The sequence below is a fragment of the Sinocyclocheilus grahami genome, unplaced genomic scaffold, assembly GCF_001515645.1.
Source record: "Sinocyclocheilus grahami isolate Dianchi unplaced genomic scaffold, SAMN03320097.WGS_v1.1 scaffold171.1, whole genome shotgun sequence".
Lineage (NCBI taxonomy): Eukaryota > Metazoa > Chordata > Actinopteri > Cypriniformes > Cyprinidae > Sinocyclocheilus > Sinocyclocheilus grahami.
This window is the reverse complement of record NW_015505350.1, coordinates 1031472-1058250: the sequence shown is the minus strand read 5'-3', so window position 1 is coordinate 1058250 and position 26779 is coordinate 1031472. Positions and strand designations below refer to the sequence as shown.

Genomic DNA, 26779 nt, shown 5'->3' with positions numbered 1-26779 from the left:
TGGATTCGTATGAAAGAAGAAAGTCACATACACATAGGATGCTTTGAGTGTGAGTAAAATACAGGCTAATTTTCATTTTTGGGTGAACTAACCCTTTAAGTGTAAGTGTCAATGCATTTAAGAAAAATAAGACATTTAAAATTTTTGCTACCCTTTTGCTGTACATTTGGCTCAGAATGCATTTTGAAATTCACACTGCATTTTGCAAAGATTATCACGCGGTAACACGAGGAAAATGCAATCCCAAGTGTCCTACCCCTAAAGTAAGTGGCCTTTTATTGTATATATATATATTTATAAAGCAGAGGCTCTGTTCTTTCTTTTGATATATTGTATGTTCACATATCCATACAACAAAATTAAATTTTTGTGAAAAACTGATGATCAAACTTCTTTAGAAAATGCTGGTGGGGAAAGAATTAAGACAGTTTGTGACTTAAAATTCAGTTTTATGATATTTATTAATATTTTACCTTTTTATGTGGATATATGCATTCAAATATATTTTATAGTTCTCGCAGATTTATTTTTCATTGTTGAGCCCAGCAGAGTCGTTCTGCATTTGAAGTTCATGTTTGTTTGTTTTTACAGCTGTAGAACACAATGAGTCTAATATGCAAGTACAGACAGGACACTGAGAAGAAGGCTGTAAAAAATACATAGAGTGCAAATTACACATTTAGTGTAGTTCCTCTTCACAGAGCAGTGTAATAATAATAGGGGAGTTTAAAGTTAGCAGACCAACAGGGAAGAATTCTTCTGGGTCTGGAGCTGATAGCTTTGTACTACACAATGTATCTTTTGAGGTTTTAGATTTATTAAGGAACATTCTATATTTAATTTGTATAGTGAAGACTATGCAGTGGTTTCTTTTACATTTTATTATTTAATTTCTGTATTTCTGTAAATAATTCTGTTAGTAGACCTTCCTGATAAACTTAAAGCACTGTTTATTTCATTTGTATGTTTGTTCTATTGTATTTATTCATGAAATTTGCTTTTCATTTATTTCTTATTTTGTTATTGGCTGTTTACTTGTCTTTAATAATGTTTGAGCTTTATATTTGGTGGGCTAGTATTAGTTTTTGCTGCAGTATCTTAAAAATTTTAATCAAACGAGAGATGTGAAATTTCACTGGTATTATAACATATTTTAATTACAATTAATAAAACTTTAAACTAATAATAATAATAATTTTGTGGTTGTATTGATAGGTGCGAGCATTTCCGAGCATTGCTGAATGAGACAGATGAAGAGACCATAGAGATTCATCAGTTTTCTTATCTGGTGTATCGTGCATTCCTGGAGTACCTGTATACGGATACCATCAACCTCCCACCTGAGGATGCCATTGGTAAACCACACCCTTCATCATGACTGCTAGATCATGGTCATACATCCATGATCTGAATAACACTGATTTATTTGTTTAAATCCACAAATACATACCTGTTTGGCATGCTTTTAGATGGAGTCCAACATGACACAGTGAAAAACTTGTTAAAGGTTTAGTTCACCCAAAAATGAAAATTGTCATTAATTACTCACCCTCATGTCATTCCAAACCCACAAGACCTTCGTTCATCTTCGGAACACAAATGAAGATATTTTTGATGAAATCAGAGAGCACTTTGACTCTCCATAAACAGCAACGCAACTGCAATGTTCCCAGGTCCAGAAATGTAGTAAGGACATTGGTAAAATAGTCCATGTGACATCAGTGGTTCAACCGTAATTTTACGAAGCTACAAGAATACTTTGTGTGAAAAAAAAACAATAATAACATAATTTATTCAACAATTCTTCCCCCCTGAGTTACCGTCTTCTGCCAGTTTGGAGAGTACCCCAGAACGTAATCAATGTAATCAGCGTTTATCATCAAAAGTATTCTCGTAGCTTCATAAAATTATGGTTGAACCACTGATGTAACATTTACTATTTTACCGATTTCCTTGCTACCTTTCTGGAACATTGCAGTTGTGTTGCTGTCTATGGGAGGGTCAGAGAGCTCTCAGATTTCATCAAAAATATCTTAATTTGTGTACCGAAGATGAACGAAGGTCTTACGGGTTTGGAACGACATGAGGGTGAGTAATTAATGACAGAATTTTCATTTTTGGGTCAACTAACCCTTTAACTACACCATATAGCAGCATTTTTTTGTTCAAATATCTGACTGATGTTGTTTGGTGTTTATGATCCTATGATCTTTGCATTGAAAAGGTCTGCTGGATTTGGCCACGTACTACCGTGAGAGCCGTCTGAAAAGACTGTGTCAGGAGACCATCAAGAGAGGCATCACAGAGGAGAACGCTATAACACTGCTCTCAGCTGCTGTCAAGTATGAAGCCCGGGTGAGTGTGCACACCTTCAGTCATACATCCATTCAGTTAAATACAGGTCCTGTTCCAAATGTTAGTGAGATAAACATTAACTTGTTACTAAGCTTAGATCACCATACTCAAAATGTCCAAAGACGACGTGAAATACACAAGAGACTCGACAAACAGTTTGCTAAGCTAACATCTTAATACACTAATAAAAAAATACAAAGAACACATTAACAATTGATTAAAAAGATTTTGATGTTAGTGTACTGCTAAGCTAACAACAAATGCTCTAAAAAGCACATTGGGATAAATGGATGTTATCTTAATACTACAGTACAATACAGTTTGATGTTAGCCAACAGCTTCATAATCTAAGCACAAATATTGGGTGAAATAGCTTAAATGAAGCACACAGCAGACAACTAACATTCATAGTTGATCCAGTGGATTTTGAAGTTAGCGTATTGCTAAGTTAATGGCTTTATACACTAATAAGAAAGAAAAGAATGAAGAACACAAATATTGTTTGAAATAGCTCATTTGCTAATGACTTTATACTGTAATAAACAAAAAAACAAACACAAATATGACTTTAGTCTTTGCAACTTCAGGGATCTTATCTATGCACAATCAGCTTGTAACACTCCAAAGAGAAAGGAAAACTTGAAATCGCATCATATGACCCCTTTAAAATAGCTGACTTCAAGAAGACTTGACTAACATTCACAGTTTGATGTTAGCATATTGTTAAGCTATGACTAAGTACTCCGAGATTGTTTTCATACCAACTACGGGGCCAGATTCATGAAACATTCTTAAGAAAACAGTTTTTTACCTTCTATTTTCTGCTTATGATTATTATGTTAATCTGCATGCAGCAAAAAAGATGGCTTATAGGGTGTTTTCCATTGAGTTGATCAGCGAATCCTCAGCAAGAATTGGCAAGAACTCCATACAATTAGAAAACACTAAAGCTTGCAATTTAATTCCTAAGAGAAAAAAAATAAGAACAAGAATTTTTATAGATTTGTACTTGTAAACATTCATATGAACTTAGAATTTATACTAAGAAACTTCTTAAGAAGTTTTTCGTGACTCTGGCCTCAGAAAACCAAAAGAAGTGACCTCCGGCTTTAAACAAATTTGGGTCCACTTCAAAGGATCACGTGTGACATCTACCCCTAGATAGTACCATACAATTATAACTAAAGATAGTACATGCAGTATACAATGTCTAAAAATGCTGTCTAGGTAGGCAGCTCACTAGGTTTTGGAACAGAGCCCTAAACATGTACATATATTTGCGGTTTCATATATTATTCTGTAGGTCTTTGGTGGTGGTTCTCTTTCTCGTTGAATCAGTCCATCCACTCTTCATGTGCAGGATCTGGAAGAGTTCTGTTTCAAGTTTTGCGTTAACCACCTGACGGCTGTCACTCAGACGCAGGCCTTCGCCGACATGGACCACGATCTGCTGAAGAACTTCATCAGCAAAGCCAGCCGCCACGGAGCATTCAAGAGCTAACAAAAAGATATTGGCTGAGGAGGTATTTTGCTTTGGCTCTGCCACATCCAGGCAAGTTATCTCTAATACCTCAGATTTGGGGAGAGAGGAGCCAAATTCATGTAGTTTGACTGTGAAGAAGTGGTAAAAGCCACAGCACTGGTTGTCTTCTGGGTCCCAGTGCCTTTAAATGACATCCCCATCTGAAGCCCTATGTAAATGGAAGAATTCAAGACTGGATTCAAAGGGACCAGACGAGTCTCAAAAGATTGTATTGAAATACAGTAGCTAAAGGAAAAGAAACCTCTGAGGTGCTTTATGAGCAAGGGATTCATCTGTGCATAAGCAAAAGGGAAGATCATCTCATGTAGGAGATGGTTGATGGGAGAAAGAGTTGCTTTTCTGTTACTGAATTATTATTTTGGATCAAGATCTCAATCATTTGCAATATATTTCCAGTCCTTAAATATATAATGCATTGGAAAGTTACAGTCAGCCAAACAAGTTGTCCATCTCAAATCCATCTATCATTGTCATCATGATGGCCTTTATAAAGCAGGCCAACAGCTGTACCTCCAGTGGGAGGTTACCTGTGTCATAGGATATCATGTTTTTTCCCTGGTATTAGAAGAAAGAAACTTTACACAGTAATATGTCTTTAGAGTGGTATAGTATTATTTTTAAATGTACCATTAAGTGGCTCCAATTTAATTTACTGATCCAACTAATGTCATTTATGTAATTTTTTTTTTTACTGACAGTAATGTTACTTTTGATATGTTTACGCTCTTTCTGTGTAACAGTATTATTTTGAATATGTCAGAAGGGTCAATGTGTGTGATTTTGTCAAGTCATATTTTTACAAGCACTAACACAAGTGTCAGGGTGAAATCTCTCAAAAACTGTCAAGGAACTGCGCGGACCATATTTCAGCCCAAAATGAAAAAACACACACACACACACACACACACACACACATACACACATATATATGTATACACACATCAAAATATAAAATTTATTTTAGCAAGATATTATTAATTTATTTTTGTGTGTGTGTGTTTTTTATTATTATTTGGACTGAAGTATGAGCCAGATATTTCTTCGTGACATTTACAGGTTGTGCAGTTGGGACATAGTGCTGTCTGGTGGTGTTGCCCATATTACCCATAAACTAGCCATGTGCCCATATTATGTCATTCATTAATTTTCCATTGACGCTAAAGGTTTTCTTTTACCCACAGTCAATCACAGATATTTGTATCACTCATTATAGCATCAACCAATCAAACTAATCTTGAAATAGCACTTGAAACAGCAAGCATATAAACATATATATAATTCAAGTGTTTACAGTAGGTTAAGAGGTGTTAAGCAAACACAACCTGACACAATCAAGAGAGAGCTTTCACTCTCTCTCACAGGTCACAATGTCTTCTTGATTCTTGATGGTCAGTTGTTACAGTCTTACAGTTAAAGTTTATACTTGTTTACACAGTCAGGGGGTTCTGTTGGGTTGTAGATATTTCTACATGATTTCCTTCTTTTGTGACCCCATAAATGAGGGTCAGGATCGCTAACCCTGCCCGATGGCCAAGATAGGGTTGTTAATTATTCCCCAGTGGTCATGTTATGAATGGGGACTTAAATAATTTGACACTTGAATAATCTCTGTTTTAAGATGATACCAAACTTACTGTTTTCATTTAAGCAAGTGTCATACAGCACTTTGAATATTAAAATAAATATTCTATATGATAAGTTATTGTGTTTTGGAAAAGTTATTATTACAAATATAACATTGCAATATACTGCACTTGTTTTTTTTCCCACATACATCGTTTCCTCACTTTTTTATGTAATAAAATATGAATATGTTATTATGCATCATAGTAGCTATATATAATTTATTTTTAATACATTTGATTTCATTTAACAGTCTATGGTGTAAACAGGCATTGATAGTTGGACATGTTGTCACATTATATATTTAAAATCTTAAATAGCCTACTATTTGAAATGCAAAACGTATATATACTGTATAGATCAGATCAGATGGTCACTGCAGTCACCCGAATCCAGTACGTATCCAGCCTAGATGCTGGATCAGCACCTAGAGAGGACCTCTAACAGCCCTGAATGTCAGCGGAGACCAAGACAACTAGATGAGCCCCAGAGACAGATCCCCAGTGAAGACCTTGTCTCCTAGACGGCTACCGGGACAAGACCACAGGAACCAGTTGAGTCCTCTGCACAATGTGACTTTGCTGCAGCCTGGAATTGAACTGCTGGTTTCATCTGGCCAGAGGAGAACTGGCCCCCTGACTGAGCCTGGTTTTCCCAAGTTTTTTTTCTCCATTGTGTCACCGATGGAGTTTTGGTTCCTTGCCGCTGTCGCCTCTTGCTTAGTTGGGGACACTTAATTTCCAGCGATATCTTCGACTTGATTGCACAGATACTATTTAAACTGAACTGAGCTGGATGATGATATCACTGAATTCAACTATTTTCCTAATTAATGCTGTTCAGTTGCTTTGACACAATCTGTATTGTTAAAAGCGCTATTTAAATAAAGGTGACTTGACTATAGGTTAGATGCCTTACTGAATTCGTGAGGGATAGACTAAGTAAGGTTGTGTATTATTCACAACTCATAACTTTTTTTATCTAGTTTTTGTCTGCTGAAAGTCTTTTCAGAAAGTTTAGTCACAATAATAATAAAACAAATCGGTATGTTGTTAAATAATAATACAATTTATTACTACTGCATTTCTATGCCTTCACAGCCTCGTTTTCATTCTTGTCATAAAGAAACCCTGATACCTTTGCCTTTAGCCCTTGGGACTTAAAATTCGACAAAATTCTGTCCAATTTGCTGCTGTAAGACATTGTGCGCTTATCTGCCTATGAGTGGCGCTCTATGCGCGTTTAACACACAGGTTGTGTTTTAAAACCTTGTGAGCTGCCTACCTAGACAGCATTTTGGGGACCACAAGCGCCTTTCAAAACAACATTTTTTGAATATCATAGATGTACCTAGCATTTTGTCCAAAACGCTGCTGAACTGCAACGATAACTGACCGAAATCAACGGAATGATGCACTAAAATGTTGTCTAGCTAGGGAACTCGCTGTGTTTTTTGGAACACAGCCATATTTGGTCACTTCATTTCTCACCGTTCATTCCTGCGATCAGCGTCCTGTAGTGCGCGTCTGGCTCTCTTCTCATCCTCTCCGCCTGATTTTTCACTCGTCTTGAGGATGCTGTGCGGAATCAAACACTCATTCGTCTTCTGCATTAGTCGTGCAGCGTTTCCTCGCGGATGCTGAATATCAGGTTAGACTGTGTGTGTGTGTGTGTGTGTGCGTGTAGATAATGTGATGGTGTACACTCAGAGCATCACATCCACCTGCTGTCGTGTGTATCTGCAGCAGAACTCAAATGTGTGCTTATATCACATGCTGTTTTTCTGGCGGTCGAATCTATCTGCCATGTATTTTTATTCAGCACGCATAAACACTGAATTAATAGGCATAAATGATTGAATGCTCTAATCTATTATTTATACATGTTGCTATGATGTTTAGTTTCTGCATTTTTTATATACTAGTTACATAATATTAAGTATATTTATATAAATATAGCTTATATTAAAATATCCTTGTACATGAATACACTTGTATTGAATTATAAATGTGTTAAAATTGGAGTATCACTAAAAAAATGTAAAAAAATTAAAAATAAGAAAAATCTTAGGCATTATACAGTTATCAGTATACTTTAAATGTACATAATTTACATAAAGTACAACAAATATATCAATATTGTTATTATAATGTAACCAACTGTAACTCATTTATAAAATACAAATCATATTATAAAATTACATTCAATTAAATTAGTTTTTGTGCATGCATATTTATGTTAGAGCTTATGTTTTATAATCATAATTATAATATCATTGGAATATTTATTCATATAACGTAATCATATCTATGTTAATGCATGATGCATAGTGTATAGCTAAATAATAATCAACCATAATAATCAATGATGTATTAACATAATTTCTAAAAGTATTGAAGTTTCGTTGACAATATGATTACAAATGCTGCTTTTAAAGTATTCAATACTTCTCTGTTTACCTTTTGAGTCCAATAAGGAAATATGTACAGTATGCAGATATAAGTTCCTATTGTGGCTTAAACCTGTAATGGTGTGGTTTGGTTCATGTAAACTCTTTCTTTACAAATCTTTACTTTATTATTATTCTTTTTTTTAACGAAAATAAAATTGGAAAGGAAAGTATGAAAACTGATTGACAGGCTGATTAATTAGCATGAACTTATTACAAGATGAGTGGCTGTATTCCCTGCAATGCCAAAAATACAAACTCTCCATTAGCTACATTTTTCCTTGCGTCATGAACGTAAACTGTTAAGTGTACGCCATTGAAGAATTCTAACTTTTTTTTCCTATCAGTTCTGAGTCAGCTATTCTGATTCTGTTTGCTCAAGACAACACCAAGCAAAATACATTCACAGTATGCATCATAACAACTCACAAAAAAAAAAAAAAAAAACAGGAACACAACACACTTTCTGTTTTAATTCACACTTTGTGTCAGGTTGTGAAACTGAACACTCAAAATGCTTTGAGTAAAGTAAAGAATATGACCCAACAATGCAGATGACCTGAAGGCCGCTATCAAAGCAACCTGGGCTTCCATTACACCTCAGCAGTGCCACAGGCTGATTGTCTCCATGCCACGCCACACTGATGCAATAATTCATGCAAAAGGAGGCCCAACCAAGTATTGAGTACATGTACAGTAAATGAACATACTTTCCAGAAGGCCAACAATTCACTAAAAATGTTTTTTTTATTGGTCTTATGAAGTATTCATAAGAGTTTCACAATTTGAGTTGAATTACTGAAATAAATTAACTTTTCCATGACATTCTAATTTATTGAGATGCACCTGTACAATAAATCCCCTCACACAAACCTGATGAGGGATTTGCTTTTGAAAGGGAAAGGAGGCGTGGCCTCCGATTTCATTTTAATGTTAATATTTAATTAGCACTGTAGATCTGAGAGTGGAAATCGCTGCTTCCATTTGGGAGATTCTTGAGAAAAGGGGCTAAAAAGACACACACACACATAAGGAAAGACAGACGTAACATGTTTCTCTAATCCAGGTCCCTTCTAAGTTAGCTGGCTGATTAGTGCAGTGGTTCCCAACCCTGGTCCTGGAGGCACCACAACACTGCATGTTTTGCATGTCTCCTTAATCAAACACACCAGATTCAGATCATCAACTCATTAGTTGGAACCACTGGATTAGTGAACAGGTGCAGTGGACATGCTTTGAATGCATCATGGGAAATGAGGGGAATTTCATGCATCTTAATGACTATGACAGCAATTTGCCTCTTGAACTTCCTGCTGCCGGCCGCATTACTGCCAGTAGCACTCTGAACGTGTTACAGTGTCATGAAAGAGGAAAAACAATGAGGTGGAAGTAACAAAGACAGTCTCTTATGGCCATTGGCTGTGGGTTTCATGCTGACGCCTTGAGGAACACGCTGTGAGTGTTTTATTTATACTTCATGTCTGCGACAGAAACTGCATCAGTCAAGAGGAGAACTGTCTGTCCTTACCGTATGTCAACCATCTCTCTCTTTTCCTTTTGTTCACTCTAAAGATACTAAAATATAAAAACAACTGTAAAAAAAGTCAATATAAATGTCAATATATTTTCACTAAATTGTGAAGATTAATTGTGCAGATACTGTAAAAGATAGACAGATTAAATTACACTAAACTGAATTTATATTATGTAAAAATTACGATACAAAAAATAAAGTTGAATTTCATTAAAGTTCTAAAAAAGTTGAAATTGCTCCAATTATTTTGATGAGTTAAAGTCATGTAAAAACAAAAGTTGCCATAACTTATTGATCATATCAGTTTTTACAGATAAATCAACAAACTCTCATGGTAAGTCATACATTTTTTTTATGTTTTGACAAATATGTGGCTTTTTAAAAATGATACAAAATTAAATTTTAGAAATTCATTTAAAAACACTACCTCATAAAATAGTCATTTTTCTCATGAGATTGATAGATAGATAGATAGATAGACAGGTAAATGCATACACCATGTTCTAACTGTTTCATGTTTTGGCAAATTGGTGGCTTGCTAAAAATTTTATGTTTTCATAAAAATATAATTGCATGAATTCATATGAAATTGCCACCTCATAAAATAGCGACAAATATTCATGAGATTGATAGAAAGACGGATGGACGGACAGATAGATAGAACGTTAAAAATATTGCCAATGTATCATGAATGCATCTGGATGTATTTCTGGCATTAGGACAGCAGAATTACTGCAGGGCTGATGCTGCAGACTGCAATGAGAAACTGCATGTGGGATCGCATGTATTGAGTGACTGACCTCTTAGGAAGCTTCCTTTGTATCGATATTGAGCTAGGTCTCTGTCAACATTACAGGTGCAAAAAGAAAATGTACAGAATATATAAGTTGAACATTTGTATTTAAATAGGCTCGCTAATGTACATACTAAGCTTACAGTTACATCATTTTTTATGTTGCTGACAGCTCTGTATTATGTGTGAAAAGCTTAAAACGTAAGTACTTGCATTTCAGCACATTAATGCAATTTTAATTTCAAGTATATATTTAAGAAGTATTTATTGCAATTTGACCCATAATAAACGTTACATTTTCATTAATATATATCCCGAAACAGTCACTGTGATGTGTTTAATGACAATTTTTAAGTATAATGCCCTTTGCAGAATTTAGACTGGCATAGTGCCATCTTCTGTCCAAATGGGATGAAACTAAAAATTTTCAGCCTGTAAATAAACACAGCAAGTTTTGTGTTTGGCCTTCGTTAACCTCATCTAATAGCTGTTTGCTAAAAGAGCTGATATGTTTTTAATAATATGCAGTTGTCTTCAAAACGTAATTGTCAAAGTCACTGCATTCAAATGGCAAAGTACTTATAATATATACAACATGGTACAGTTCTTGAATCTGATTGGCTGAATAGCGTTCCAAACTTGCTGGATAACAGTATTGGGACATTTCACTGTTTGTATCTCTCTGCTTGTCTGTGTTTGCGCATTTAAACAAACTGTTATTCTGTGCATTTGGTCTGTAGTTTATGTTAATACATGTTATGGTGACAAGAGACTGTGTTTATGAGTGAGTCATTTGAACCATTCACTTTGTTAAAAAATGCTGATTCATTCATGAACTAAACAAGTTTCTTTATGAATGAGTCATTGTATCATTTACTCAACCAAATTGTTCAAAAACATTGAACAGTTTAAGTGTGTCTTCCTCTGTAGAAAACGAGTGAGGAAATATATGAAACTTGTATTTTTGTTAAAACACCTGAATTGTGAATTCAATTAAAAATCTGTAGTAAAGTATGTTTACCCTCCTCCCTCCCAGATTTAGCACTTATGCTGCAAAACACAATGTCATGGTCAAAGTCTTCTGTCTGGTTAGTTTAAAGGGGTCATATGATCCTATTTTAAAGATCATTATTTTGTGTATTTGGTGTAACAGAATATGTTGACATGCTTTAATGTTAAAAAAACTCATTATTTTTCAAATACTGAACATTATTGTAGGTCCTCTATGCACCGCCTCTCTCAAACGCGTCGTTTTCAACAAAGCCCCCTCCTTTGAGAAGCGCAGTCTGCTCTGATTGGTCAGCTGACCCAGTGCATTGTGATTGGCTGAACACCACAAGCACGCGTCGGAAATGTAATGCCTCTTACCAGAATCGCGAGCTTCAGCTTTCAAAGTAAATATCAAGACAGTTAATAATGTCGTTAGTTTTACCATCAGTTCAAGCCCGAAAGGGCAACAGAGTCGTGTGACAGACACAGTGATGATGCAGTACACAAGCCGCGGTTAAGACAGCTGACGTGCTATGAATTCTGACAGGCAGTTCACTCTCCTGTGATGTGACCCTGTTCCCCTCACACACACACACACACAACGCGTTACACTGCACTGCGCAAAACTCTGCATTTGAACAGTCAATAGCAAATAATTAAACTAATAACAAAACATACTTACAGTCGCTGATTCAGGAAGTGCCAGATTGTCATAGCAAAGTTTTTTTTTTTTTTTTTTTAAATAGCCTTTGTGCATAGCCAGCCTTGTACTCTAGGCTCAAAAAACTGTCGTCCATAAAATGCGTTGCACAAATTCGAACATCTGGGTTGTGCTGTTCTGTTGTAAATAAATCTTAACCAATGATTCCTAATTGCATCAACTTCCGGAAGGCCAAATAAAGTGCTTTTGCTTTCGCACTGAAACACACAGCGTCTCCCTGACATGGCTGCATCAACACTACTGCTACTTCAGTTCCTGAAACCATGCCTTCTTTCTTTGCGTGCACATTTGGGCGGCATTATGTTAATATTTCCACATAGTGACGTAGACATGTGGGGGCCCGTTAGAATGAGCCGTTTTAGGCAGGCGTGGCTGACTCTTAACTTTTATAAAGAATATCTCTTTGGATTTGAGACTTTAGTCTTGGCAACTTTACAGATCTTCTTTATGCACCAAGAGCTTGTAACACTCCAAAGAGAAAGGAATACTTGAAATCGCATCATATGACCCCTTTAAGAAAATGGCAAAACCACATTTTGTGTGACCTGTTTTTATAAACTGTTGTTCTACAGTAGTAAGCTTGGTTTGCAGTAATAAGTCACAATTTGCAACAGAGAAGTGCAGAGCAGGAATTCATCATGCATTCTCACTTGAACAAAGTCGAAACAAAGCCACCGCTGTGCTCTCTCATCTGTTCACTGTCAGCTCGGTATCCATCAGCCAGGAGGAAACCTCATCCCCGCTGATTGAGCCGCATTGAGATTCTGCCAGTCAGTATAAGAGTCTGATTTTAAATTGGGCTTTTTCAGTTCATCTGACTGGTGCTTTGTTCCCTCTAATAACGCACTAATATGAGATTGAAACCACAGAGCTTTAGTTGCAAGGCTCCAGATGCTGTTAATGGCTGGTAATATACTTAAGCTTCATAGCTGCTTAGAACTGTGTCATATAGCCTTCATTTAGCATATAAACATATGAGGCATGTCTTATGTATAAATGTGTGACTCATTGCAAGTTATCGCAAACACTTGATTGCAGTTGTTGCTGCTAAGGGTGGCCCAACCAGTTATTAGGTTTAGGCGGCAACCACTTTTCACACGGGGCCATGTAGTTTTGGATTTTGTTTTCCCTTAATAATAAAAACCTTCATTTAAAAACTGCATGTTGTGTTCACTTATGTTATCTTTTACTAATATTTCAATTTGTGACGATCTGAAACATTAAAGTGTGACAAACATGCAAAAAATAAGAAATCAGGAAGGGGGCCAACACTTTTTCACACCCCTGTGTGTGTGTATATATATATATATATATATATATGTGTGTGTGTGTAAAATATCCTGTCTTATGTTCAAGAGAAGAAAGCATACAGGTTTAGAACAACTTGTGGGTGAGTAAATGATGAATTTTCATTTTTGGGTGAACTATCCATTTAAATTTCTACCCAGAGTCGTGCTGCGTGCCAATTTGCCTATTTATACAGTACACCCTAAAAGTATGTACTCTTTTTGAGAAGAAAAAGAAGATACTTTTAAGTGTGTAGCAGAAGAGTAGCTTTGAGACATAATAACGCATGTGCTCTGTCACATAGTTACGCACATTCTGTCATAATAAATGGCCTGTCAATCATCAACGTTTTTATTAATCATTTATTAGGATGTATTCCTAGATTTTGGTGGTAGAATTAAAATGCTTTAAAAGGGAAGTTAAATACATTGTGCATTAAAACTCCACACTCTGTAAACTGTATAATAATTCGAATTCAAATATAAATGTAAGCTCAAACCCTCCCTAGTGTTGGGCTGTGAAGTCTTTGAACATTTTAACTTGAGGACTTCTGAGCCTTTTCTGTGAAAGTAGGTCAAGTAGCAGGTTTGGTGAGTGTGTGTTTGGTATGAGAGAGTGTTTGTGGATGTGCAGAGTTGAGCTTTGGGCTGTCAGATTCATTTAATTGGTTTGGTTTGTGTAAAAAATGAAATGATTCTGTGAAGCATTTGTTACATTTACAAAACAATATAATATTTATTACAATAATTTTACAGAATCATTTAATATGTATTTAAATCCTGCTGTGCATAACTGTTTTAAAAATAAAGACTCCAAATAGTGGCTTTGCAATGCCATAGAAGAACCATTTTGGGGGAACAGTTATTTAAAGAACCATATTTTTCTTATTGTGAAGGAAATTTTAATCAGAATAACCCTTTTCCACTGAAGAACCTTTGTTTTTAAAATTGTGAAACGTTTTTGACTATAATTTTTATATTTAAAAAGTGTCAGCATAATTGGAGGATTTTTATTTTCTGTGTACCTGATAAAAACTGCGCTGCTTTGTGCTCCTTTAAATTGAGTAGCTTGTTGCTTGACAAGCTGCATTTTCAAAGTAGCTTACCTGACACTGGTTGTTTTCATTCTCAATTTCTGTCTACCTTCCTCTTGTAAATAATTGAGCTCCTGACTCTAAATGGTCGTGATGATCTGTTTCAGGGTATCTCTTGAAACGTATTCCAAATCTCTTTAAGCTGTCATACAGTGCTTCGTTACTGTGACCGGCAGACCTGACTATGATGTGACTTGTCACATGTGACTGACAAACCGTCATATCAGTCTGTGACAGTTAGTCATTGTCTCTGACAGCTCAACAGCGACTGTTTAAATTATTCCATAACATTTAGCATGAGCATGTCATTTTGGAATGGAGGTCAATCAGTTTTATTTTCTGTTTTAATGTAACTTTCATCTTTACTGAATAAATGTAATTTACACAATAAAATAGATTACACAAAATAATAAAGATTAGTGACAGTTTCTACAAAAGCAAGGTATGTTTTTTTTATTGATTTTGACATGCGTAAGGAAAGTATTTCATTTGTAAAAATGATTACAGACATTTTTAAAGCATAGAAAGATGATGAGACATCATTATGATAGTAAGGGAGCTGTAATGATTGACTACAGATGAACAAAACCATCAGATGCACAAAGTAGGTCAAGAAAATGGACCATGCCAAGAAGTATAAATGCGCAAAATATATTTTGTTTACCTAGGTCTGAGAGAAGTCAGCCTAGCAGAATGTCTTATAGATTTAGGTGATGGATTGGTTTTTGTTATCTGTTTATGAAAACAGTATTTATTGGGGTTTATTTAGGTAAAATATATAATTTGTAATAGGGCAAAATTTACACTGTGTAATAGTATAAAGGTAATTTGCCTTCTTGTTGAACAATAGTCTTTCTTCAGCATGGTATCTATTAAAGGGGTCATATGATGTTGCAAAAAAGAACATTATTTTGTGTATTTGGTGTAATGAAATGTTTATGCGGTTTAAGGTTAAAAAAACGATTTTTTTTCCCACATACTGTACATTATTGTTTCTCCTCTATGCCCCGCCTTTCTGAAACGCGTCGATTTTTACAAAGCTCATCGGTCTGAAAAGCTAGCTGTGCTCTGATTGGTCAGCTATCCAGTGCGTTGTGATTGGCCGAATACCTCAAGCGAGTCACCATACTGTGATGCCCTGTCCGGCCAGAGCGACGAGACAAAAACATTAAAACCCATTATAAACGAGGCATTTGTTGCATCCAGTGGGGACATAATTACGGATTATAATGACATATACTGTCTTTTTACACGTTGCATCGCATCGCGTAAACATAAAACCATGTCTGCATTTGTGATCGGAGAAATTACAAACAACAAGTGCTACTCTACACTGCCCAAAACTCGTATTTGAATCGTCAGTGGCAAATTCTTTAATGTAAAAAACGTACTTACAGACTGTGAGTCAGAACAGCCGCCATTGTAGTCTACTCTACCAGGATCAGGAAACAGTCCTCCATAAAATGTTCTGCACACATCTGAATATTTTGGTTGAACTGTTCTGAAACAGTGTTGTAAATACAACTGAACCACTGATTTCTAGTCGTGTCCTCTTTTGGAAGGCCAAACAAAGTAGTTTCGCTTTCACAACGAAACACAGCGTCACACACGGCGGGCTTGAGTGAGCGGCGGCGGGCAGGCTAGAGAACGGCGCGGCCGGTGGGCTTGTGGCAACCACATGTGATGACCCCGGACTGGACTTCGCTTCGTCCAAAGCGCGAAATTGATGTATTTCCTCAGCGACCAGCACGGATCAGCTCTAGGCATGACGAAGCAGATATCATCCTCTTTTGAATGGCCAAACAAAGTAGTTTCACTTTCACAATGAAACACACAGCGTCTCCATGACATGCCGGCAGCAACAATACTACAGCGAGAATAAAAGTTACGCCTTCTATCTTTGCGTGAACATTTGGGCGGCGTTATGCAAATCTTACCACATCGTGACGTAGACCTGTGGGGGCGTTAGAGTAGGCGTGGTTGACTCTTAACTTTTATAAAGAATATCTCTTTGGATTTGAGACTTTAGTCTTTGCAACTTTACAGATCTTCTTTATGCACCAAGAGCTTGTATCACTTCAAAGAGAAAGGAAAAATTGAAATCTCATCATATGACCCCTTTAAGATACATAATTTGCTATTTTAGACACTTTAGTAGTTTGTCTATTATTTATCTATTACAAAATCAGTTAATGCACCTGTTTTCCTGGAAAATATGTTTCTGTTGAAAACATTTGTCTGCCATTACCTCATGGAATGACCTCCTACAGTTGAAGTTCTGAAGTGTAGGAGCTGTTGTTGTTGCTAGGGAGGACTGAGCACGAGTGTGCTTTCTCACTGCGTGGAGAATTATCAGTGCGTTTATAATTCTATATGAAAGAATTTCATGATTGAATAAAATATTACTCCAAATCCCATTTGACTGATGCATTAGAATATATATTATACCATGGATTTTTTTTTAACCTGGAAAACCGTTTAAGAAATTGTGTTGTCATTTACATGGAGAAAATGCCAGTGTTTGTGTTTACCAAGGAATTAACAAAGTAGCAATGCTAAGGAAGATGTCAGTTTTCACAGATCACAGAATTGTGTGAAAGAAATGTGAAAGAAGAAAAGTGTAAAGGAATTGAAAAAAACTGTTCAATTGTCACACTTCATTTATCACCACATCAATTTTTCAATAACCAAATTTGCACCTTGCTTTATTAAGGATTATCTAATGCAATGTTTAACTTGAAAATTGAAATTGCTTAATTAACAGACTAATCAACCAAATTATTACACTCTATTCATTGATACCAACTTGCCCCTATTTATAGTACTATTTCTCTTTAAGGTGAACAAAAAGATTCTGCACAAAGAGAGGATTTGTGGATCTCAAAACATACTACCATCAAATCTTTTTGGTATAAAATTAGAATATTATTTCATTATATTCAGTACACTATTTCTTATTTGTATTTCTGTTACAGGTTTTATGTCAAGACATTTCTAAATCTGTTGTTGTTTACCCACCTTGACATGTTGAAGACAACTCCTGATGTCATCTTCTCAAAATCAGTATCTCACATAACAGTGTGAAAGATGCCAATACTTACTTTAGCTTTAAGTTTGAAAGCGGTGAGAGCTCCAGACCTCAAGGGAGGATCAACAAGACTCTACATGAAAGCTTGAGAACACATGAACCTTCAGGAAACATGAGTGTGAATGATGAACACACCAGACCCTTCGGGACCAGCATTAAAGATGGCTGTAAGGAAATCAGGAACAACAACAGACATACAGAAGATTCCCTAGATGGTGATGCCAATGCTAATGAAATCCAAAGAGGAGATGAAGGAACAACTTTGGAGGCAACTGAAACCCTGTCCTCTGTGGTATCTCACACTGAGGAACAGGTGAAGATGATTATCCAGGGCACAGATTCCCCATGTGATGACCCAGAGTTAGCTGAGTTTGAGATGCTGGAAAGTCAGGAACTAGTGGATGACGAAGAGAGCAGTATTCCTAAAGGAGATGTCAGGGGTGCTCTATCCACCAATATAATGCAGACTGAAGCAATGTCTCCGAAGGTAGAAGGTAAAAGGTTCTCCCAGTTAATTTCAAAGGAGCAAGCTACTGTTTGTCCTAAGTCCACTAGCAAAGAAATGGTGACCAGCATAGCAAGGACTGAGTTTAGCTCTGAAAATGATGTTTTTGTCTCTTGCCTCTCCACAATGTCTAGTCTTGGAGGAAGTCTTGCTAGTGCCCTGGACAATGCAGGTCGAACCCAAAGCTCTGATTCGTGGCATGCTCCCTCAGGGCCATACCGAACTCTCTCTGAGGACCTTACCCTTGCCTCACAGTCCTGTTTAACTATTTCAGATAAAAGCCGGAGCTCTGTACATACTGACGGCATGCATCATCAAGCAGGAAAAAGTACAATGCACATCTACAGTGTTGATCTCAATCTTAACTCTACCACATTGCCTGAGGAACCCCTTTTAGAAGCACAAGAAAACCAACCAGCTACAGACTTTGTAATATATGAGAGCTCAGGTCAACTGACAAATGGCATGAGTGATTGTAGCATTGCAAGTATCAAGAAGGTCCCTAATAAATCAGGAAGTACCAGTCAGGACAATCTAGGAGAATCTGGAGTTCATGTAAAGGAGTACCATGGAACCGAAGACAAGGCTCCAAATTTAAAAACAATATCAACTGAGAAGAAACATTGCCAACATCTTGTCTCAGAAAACACACAGTCTGCTTCACAGAACAGAAGGTTCTCTCATGATTCCGCTGCTGAATCTCATAAAATTGCTCTTAGAACCTCAAAACTAACCTCAAAGGATACACCTGTACACTCTGGTGGTTCTGAACCCCAACCATATAAGAAGCAATCTTCTTTTGAAAAGACCCGAAGTTCTAGTGCATCAAGTTTGGAAAGGCGAAGACCTTGGGGCAGCCCATCTCGCCCTGAGACCCCTCCATCCCCTAAGACCACCTGTTCCCCTCGGAAACAGCCTCCTTCATCACCAGCCAAACCTATTAGCACAAGAGAAGCAAGTCAGGAACTAAATGAAACCTTACAGAGGGGAACAACTGGTTTGAGGCAACCAAGTAAAAGTTTTCTCAGTAGTAGTAGCAGTCTCCCAAAACCTGCTGTTCCTCAACAACCCACTAGAGCTGAGTTTGAATCTAAGAAGTCTTCTCCACCTCAGAAGCCCAAAAATGTTCGACCAAAAATCATAACATATGTCCGCAAAAGCCCTCAAGCAAAACCAATGTCTGAAGGTCCCTATGAAGTATCGACGTTACCGCCAAGACTTACACCTTACAGTAGCTCACCAACCTCAAAAGAGTCTAAGGCCGAGGGGTCCAGAGGTTCACCTGTGCTGAGCTCCACTAATATCCTTTATGACAAGTATTGTCAGGAAGGACAGAGGTCAGGGCACTACTCCCCTCCAGGACTGATGGCGTCTGGGATCAGGCCACCTAGCCACACTGTCCCCCATAAACTGGTGGGCAAATCAGAGAGTTTCCACGGGGAACTGCCAGATCAATATGTACAGGTAGGACTTGTGTATTAAGAGATTCTCAGCTGCTAACACAGCACTACTGAACTCTAGTAGATGTGTTGTGCTTGTGAAAGCATGAGCAGTAAGCATAATTTATTAATACTCTCAACTGCTTTATTAAATTTGTAGTAACAAAGACATCAATGGATGCTTCTTACGGTTTCAGGGTGGTAGAGCGGTTCAGCTAAATACCTATGATGCTGCTGCTGCCGTTTTCCGCTTTCCGAGAGCCTTAAGGCCTCAGCTTGGCCATGGAGCTGTCACCAGACAGCCTGCTACTAAGAACAGGACTGTATTACCAGGTCAAAGGTCAGCGTCACCCCTCAGTTATACGGCTCCAGCTGTTCAGGCCCCAAGTAGTCACCAGGAACCTGCAGGTCAGTAAGGCACTAAAACCTTCAAAGTCAAGTTCCCAGTTGTCCGTTGACTTTCTTCAGAATGTGCCATGTTTAATTAAGCAGTATTGATTTGTATTAGACATTTTCTTAAAATGTAGCTCATGAAGCTAGACAAGAATCTAAATGATTATCTAAACAGCTCTATACTGCCAGTACCCAGAATCAGACTCATTTCTTAGCGTAATGGCCACACACAGACATTCCATTAGCTGAGGTTATGAACTGCAGTCATTTTGGTTCTAGAATTGTATTGATTCTTACAGATGCTCCATGATGGCAAGAAGACTGCGAAGATAACTTGTCAAATATTTACAGCTTTTACATGTTTTTAAATCACTTCGGCGAGTGAAAGTGTGACTTTGGGGAACCATGCTGGAACTTAATTATCTTACATTTAGATATAACTCTTTTAAATGTGATCTTACGTTTAGCCTCTCCTTATTCTTTTTTTGCCAGTCAGTTGTATTAAATATCACCATGTCCTGGAAAATTCAGAAATTAATAAATCAGCCATTCAGAATACTTAATCTCGCAAAAGGATCACTAAATTTGCCAGAATTGTGAAATGAAAATATCTACACCCTTTAAAACTCTACTTTTTACTGGTTGTTGATGAGCTGTAAACAAACTACATATATATCTATCCATAATGACAGGTATTTAAAAAAGTGCTCTCTTAGACCAATGCTCCTTTGCATACACCATATGTCGGCAAAGATTCACACTCCTAAGTTCTTTTGTGTCCGGAATTTAAGTTGCAAGAACTATTTAACATTTAAAAACATTTAAACATTTGTGTACCATTTCTTTTTCTTCTCCTTATATGGTATGGTACATTGTGTTAGTTCTGTCATGACAACTCTTGGAAAGTTTAGCATGGTAATATACATGGCAATGTTAATGTGTTTGGTCTTGGAGGAATAGATCTGCTACACTGCTATTGCAGTATAGCAAGTACCAAGATTTGCTACTGCTAATACATCCACAGACATGCTGCTGTGAGCATGTAAGAAATACTGCTGCTGCATATACAGTATAACGTACATAAAATTACCCCCGCATCTATAGCATACATGAAATTACCCCATAGCAGATCTATACAGGTGGAGCTGGGGAGGGTGGATGGTTTCTGAATCACACTGCAAACTGCTATATAGCCAACACTGGCTTAGTATTTGGCTGATGATGTAACTAAAACTAATCAGCCATGTGATTAAAGATGGGATTATATCAGATTGAGCTAGAACCTATCGGCCTGTGCCATCTAAAGTTTCATGACAGAATGTTGTATTATCATGATTTGATGTATTTATTGTATTTATTTTAATGGTTTGTAGAAAGTACTTCCAAGCCATGATTTCTATAAATAAACTTATGAGATTTGTTTGAGGGAATATTACGATTTGTCTTCTGCTTTACAGTGGATCAGAAGAGACTAGCATTGGGTGTGGCCCCCAAATTTATGCTCCCCAAACCGGGTCAATCTGGACTGCATCCTCCCGGCTTCTCCCATCTGCCTCCTGCTCGACTGGCCACCTTTGGCTTTGTCCGCAGTGCTAGCGTGTCTTCTGTGTCCAGCAACCAATCGAATGACAGCATACACAGTGACCCCTGCCGATCCATCCGTGAGTGTTACAATTCTTTCTGTCATAAAACTATTGTTGGCCACATGCAAAACACACAGATGTCACAGACTGGGACACCTGAGTTTAACAGTTCTGGGTTCAACAGATTTGTAGGCTTCTGCTAGTTGTATTGTTTATTGTACTGTTTGTACCCTTAAGCTCTTGTTAGAATGAATGTTTTGCATGACAGTCTAAATTCTCAAAAGTGTAGGAATTACCAAAGCGGCCCATTCTCAGACCACATGCTTTAGTACTCGTATTGTGTCAGGATTAGTTCAGGCCTTTTGGATTATCCAACTCTTCCTGTCATAAGCCTTCTGCTTGGTAGATACAACGTATAATCAATGTCTACAACACCCTGCTGGCTGCTCTGTGTCTGTGCAAGACGAGGCATCTCAAAACATAAGACAAATAGAGCAGTGTATTCCAGTCTTTTAAAATGGAATTTACTTAGTATCGAAATCCCAGTAAGTCTGAAATATCATCCATGATTAAAGCAGACATCATAATAGTCATTTTAAATTTCAGACCATCTGTCATAAGACATGTTATATTACTTATTGCAGAATTGCATTGAGTTCAATGGATTTTAAGTGTTTTTTTATGAAGCTGGTGGAATATAGAGACTGTGCGTGTTGTTTTATAATTGTATTTGCCTGTGCTGTGGTGAGCTGAGATATTTGAAACGATAAACATAAACAGTGTTGTTGTGAAGAAGAAGTGCAAGTGAAACATAAAAAGAGCATTACTGCAGAAATCTGCCTCTGTCTGGTGTCTATGCACCTATTATAGTCATAGGCAGGAAGCATTAATCTACAGATTTTTCTAGAAAACAAAAGTTGTGTTATGATTCTCCTGATTCTTTTCTGTTTTCATTTCACTAAATGACTAAATGAACAGATCTGATCGTTTTAACCAGACATTATCTACGTTATCTGGCAAACTGTGCTACTGCAACATATGATTGTATTGTAGTCATTCATTTAGATCAGATTCTTTACACGCATACAATAAATTATGTCAGATTTATTTATTTTTTTCATTTGTAAGACACAAAATGCTAGAGTGATTTCTTTTTTTTTTTTTTACTGTCAAAATGAGAAGTGCTCTTAAAGGAGGATTGAAAGCGAGATGAGAGACATGGTTAGGAAAAAAAGTCTTCATTCTTGCGATCAAAGGACATGTCAGTTGACAAAAAAAAGGAATTCCAGAGAAGCAGAAATAGAAATAAGATTTGATGTATGTATACATTGAAGTATGGTTTGTTAGGATGTATATTAGCAACGCATAGCAACACTTAGCAATGCATATTACTAATCAAAAATTAAGGTTTGATATATTTACGGTAGAAAATGTTCAAAATATCTTCATGGAACATGATCTTTACTTAATATCCTAATGATTTTTGGCATAAAAGAAAAATCGATAAATATATAGTTCAGTCATGAAACTCTAGATAATGCATTCTTACGGGGTGTTAACATAACTGCTGATATTCAGAGAGTTAAACGACTTGACACAAGCTGATTGGTTCATGCATATGCAGCCAATGAACTTACTGCATTGCATTTACAGGTGCATCTCAACAAATTAGAATGTCGTGGAAAAGTTAATTTATTTCAGTAATTCAACTAAAATTGTGAAACTCGTGTATTAAATAAATTAAATGCACACAGACTGAAGTAGTTTACGTCTTTGGTTCTTTTAATTGTGATGATTTTGGCTCACATTTAACAAAACCCCACCAATCCTCTATCTCAACAAATTAGAATACTTCATAAGACCAATCAAAAAAAATTTTTTTGTGAATTGTTGGCCTTCTGGAAAGTATGTTCATTTACTGTACATGTACTCAATACTTGGTAGGGGCTCCTTTTGCTTTAATTACTGCCTCAATTCGGCGTGGCATGGAGGTAATCAGTTTGTGGCACTGCTGAGGTGGTATGGAAGCCCAGGTTTCTTTGACAGTGGCCTTCAGCTCATCTGCATTTTTTTGGTCTCTTGTTTCTCATTTTCCTCTTGACAATACTCCATAGATTCTCTATGGGGTTCAGGTCTGGTGAGTTTGCTGGCCAGTCAAGCACACCAACACCATGGTCATTTAACCAACTTTTGGTGTTTGTGGCAGTGTGAGCAGGTGCCAAATCCTGCTGGAAAATGAAATCAGCATCTTCAAAAAGCTGGTCAGCAGAAGGAAGCATGAAGTGCTCCAAAATTTCTTGGTAAACGGGTGCAGTGACGTTGGTTTTCAAAAAACACAATGGACCAACACCAGCAGATGACATTGCACCCCAAATCATCACAGACTGTGGAAACTTAACACTGGACTTCAAGCAACTTGGGCTATGAGCTTCTCCACCCTTCCTCCAGACTATAGGCTTCATTCCTCCTTATTCAGTTTTACATTTTTCAGGGAACTACCATACTTTCCAAAACTTCTTGTTTTTCCCCTCACATTCACAATCAAGGTTTTGAGTGACTACCTCGGTACAGTTGGTTAAAAATACTTGCTGTGTATCATAAATTATTTTTAAAGGCTACACACAATTTTCTATGATATTAAAATAATGCTCTCAATATGGGGACATTTTCAATTCAATTCTCAAAGATTCAGTCTCCCTGCAGAATATCCAATTTGGACCCCAAGGGTTAGCTGTTTTAATGAGTGATCCTGTCATCTTCTTGTAGTAGCTGATAACAAAAATAGTCAAAATAAAATTATACCTCAGTGTGGATATTGTAGTCCTAATATATTTGCGAATTTTGAACAAAATAATATTATAATGCTAAAAAATGCGAAGAATAGAATGTTTAATTTTACCATCTTTTGCTTCGGTTAGATCATGTCATATGTCATATAATTTAAAAGAGATTATCAATATGTTTTCAGGTTTTGCAGAGTAAAAAACACACCTTATTTTTAAATTAACATCGGACATGACCTTTTGTAATATGAATGTGCGAAGCTTCCGGTGTCTTCCGCTTCCAGTATCTGTCATGCTGACTGATATTGCAAACTGATATTTGTTATCATATCAATTCAATTCATTATCAAAATCATAAAAATCCTGGTTTGTAGCTCAAGTAGATACCTTTTTACTGCACTTCTTCCAGTTATGTGCCTATAGCAGCTAATAAGTTGGAAATCCCACGTATTCACAGGAAGTAGCTTACTTTACATTCAAATTAGGGTAGATACCAACTGAAAATTACAAACTTAAAATGCATTTCAAAGTTTGGCTGGTTAGCATGATCCAGTTAGCCATTTGCAAAAAGTATTTTTTCTCTCTCTCTCTATTAATGACCATTTGAAAGACTTGAACAGCTAGACCCTACTTTTCATGAATTGGACATTGCTACTTATAATTGTAAGCATTTAATCGAAAATATGAGGCACACAACTTAACTGAATGTGTACAGTAAGTTTGTCCAGGAATTATAAGCCTCTTTAATATTTCTATTTAAACAAAAATTTGAGGCAGGGCATATAGAAGGGCCCATCCTTACATTCAAGGCTTGAGTGTCCTCTTATTCATTTATAGACTATTTCACTGCAGTCATTCCCTCAAGACTGCAGATAAATGCTGAGTCTAGCAAACCGTGTCACTAAACTGTTGAATGTAATGTATGTGTTCTCACAGTACAGAGACTGTGATTTTCTCTCTCTCTCTCTCTCTCTCTCTCTCTCTCTCTCTTTCTCGCTCAGGTTTATAGTTGAATTTTCTTGTACTATAAGTACAGTGTGTTAATAAACCACACCCTTGTTTAGCATCCCATTATTACATCAGCAGACGTCCCGACATGTCTGATGCTATAGTGGGGACACATTTGTCTCTCAGCTCGGACAGCTGAGGGGTCAACAGTGGCGCCTTTGCGTCCCAATTTTATGTCCCCTCTCAAAAACCCAAAGACTCCTGGCTTGTTATTTAAATCCAGAGACTTGTACATGCATGTTGCATTTTTGTTCGATGCCGTGCTCGGTAGATAAAACATAAAGGACAGCTGTCGACCCTACCCAAGTTAGAGTGTCCACAACTAGGCCTGAGTCACCACTTTCACTCTTATTTCCTCTCTGGGAAAGTGGAGGAGTTAAAGAGGAGTTGGGCTTCTACTATTTTGCAAAGGTTTTAAGTTAAAGTTTAGTCTTTAAGTCTTCCCATCATACAGTATAATTAATATTTAAGACTCGTTGGTTTGGAGCTTTTTGGCAACTCTGTGGCGTTTTAATATCAGATTGACTTTATGAAAGCAGATGATGTTTATTGTCATCTCAAGTCTGGATCCTAGATGTGTTTCCTCTACTAACGGACGAATTGGCTGCACAAATGTTTTCATTACTGGGGTATTTTGTACCACTTTTCACTTTTGTTTTAAAAAGGGATATTGAAAAGCAAGACCTGCACCCATGTAAGTGTTGTCTGTGATTTATTAATGTCACATACATTTTTAAAGATGTCCATCTGACTTAGTCATGGGCCATTTGACTGATTGGAATGAAATAAGCCACATTGTTAGTGATTATTAAAAGCTTTTATTAATATTTAAACAATTTTTATTTTAAAATATATTTAAAAATGTTGATTTTTAAGGTTGTCCCATGTCATGTTTAGCTCCCTATAGAATTTTTTTTATAATTTAAGTTTAAATTTAAGTGTGTAGAAAAAAAGTTATATTTGCAGTTTAAGGATAAGTCAACAATGTGTGCTGTTTCTCCATGTTTCTCCTGCACCAAGATCTACTTGTCCATTTAGATGCCTTGTATTCCTGCTCACAGAGATGGGTGGTGCCAAAATCAAAAGTGCATTATGGGTGTTACATTATTTATTTATTTTTGTCAAAAGGAAATGCCAGAGCTCCTTTTCTCTGTTGCTTGTTTTTATACTTTTTTTATTAACAGTATTGTACGGTGGCTGAGAGAGCTCAATGCGCTGGAAATGAAAAAACACATGCAAATTAAGAAAACATCTTCATCAATTTGACAACACACGCGCTGCAAATTCTCACAACACAAACACAGAAACGCGTTGCAAATTCTCACAAACAAATACAGAAACGCGCTGCAAATTCTCACAACACTAACAAATACAGAAACGCGCATGCAGCGTGTTTCTGTATTTGGTTGTGTTGTGAGAATTTGCAGCGCGTTTCTGTATTTGTGTTGTGTTGTGAGATTTTGCAGCGCATTTCTGTATTTGTGAGAATTTGCAGCGCGTTTCTGTATTTGTGTTGTGTTGTGAGAATTTGCAGCGCATTTCTGTATTTGTGAGAATTTGCAGCGCGTTTCTGTATTTGTGTTGTGTTGTGA

At 36.8% G+C, this 26779-nt stretch overlaps 2 protein-coding genes across 3 annotated transcripts in view; both read left to right on the top strand.

The window, feature by feature from the left end:
* Positions 1 to 4783, top strand: part of LOC107593467 (RCC1 and BTB domain-containing protein 2-like) — a 30727-nt gene extending 25944 nt beyond the window's left edge. The window contains exons 10-12 of one of the 2 annotated variants that reach the window (XM_016283198.1): positions 1216 to 1355; positions 2225 to 2355; positions 3716 to 4783. In XM_016283198.1, the coding sequence (XP_016138684.1) occupies positions 1216 to 1355; positions 2225 to 2355; positions 3716 to 3856 (412 nt within the window). In that variant the 3' untranslated portion in view covers positions 3857 to 4783. Of the gene's footprint in view, positions 1 to 1215; positions 1356 to 2224; positions 2356 to 3658 lie in introns of both variants that reach the window. The other variant, XM_016283199.1, reaches the window with a different exon arrangement.
* Positions 4784 to 7016: 2233 nt separating this feature from the next.
* Positions 7017 to 26779, top strand: part of LOC107593466 (microtubule-associated tumor suppressor candidate 2-like) — a 47212-nt gene continuing 27449 nt past the window's right edge. The window contains exons 1-4 of the mRNA XM_016283196.1: positions 7017 to 7171; positions 17364 to 19445; positions 19618 to 19828; positions 21271 to 21474. Of these exons, the coding sequence (XP_016138682.1) occupies positions 17589 to 19445; positions 19618 to 19828; positions 21271 to 21474 (2272 nt within the window). The 5' untranslated portion in view covers positions 7017 to 7171; positions 17364 to 17588. The remainder of the gene's footprint in view (positions 7172 to 17363; positions 19446 to 19617; positions 19829 to 21270; positions 21475 to 26779) is intronic.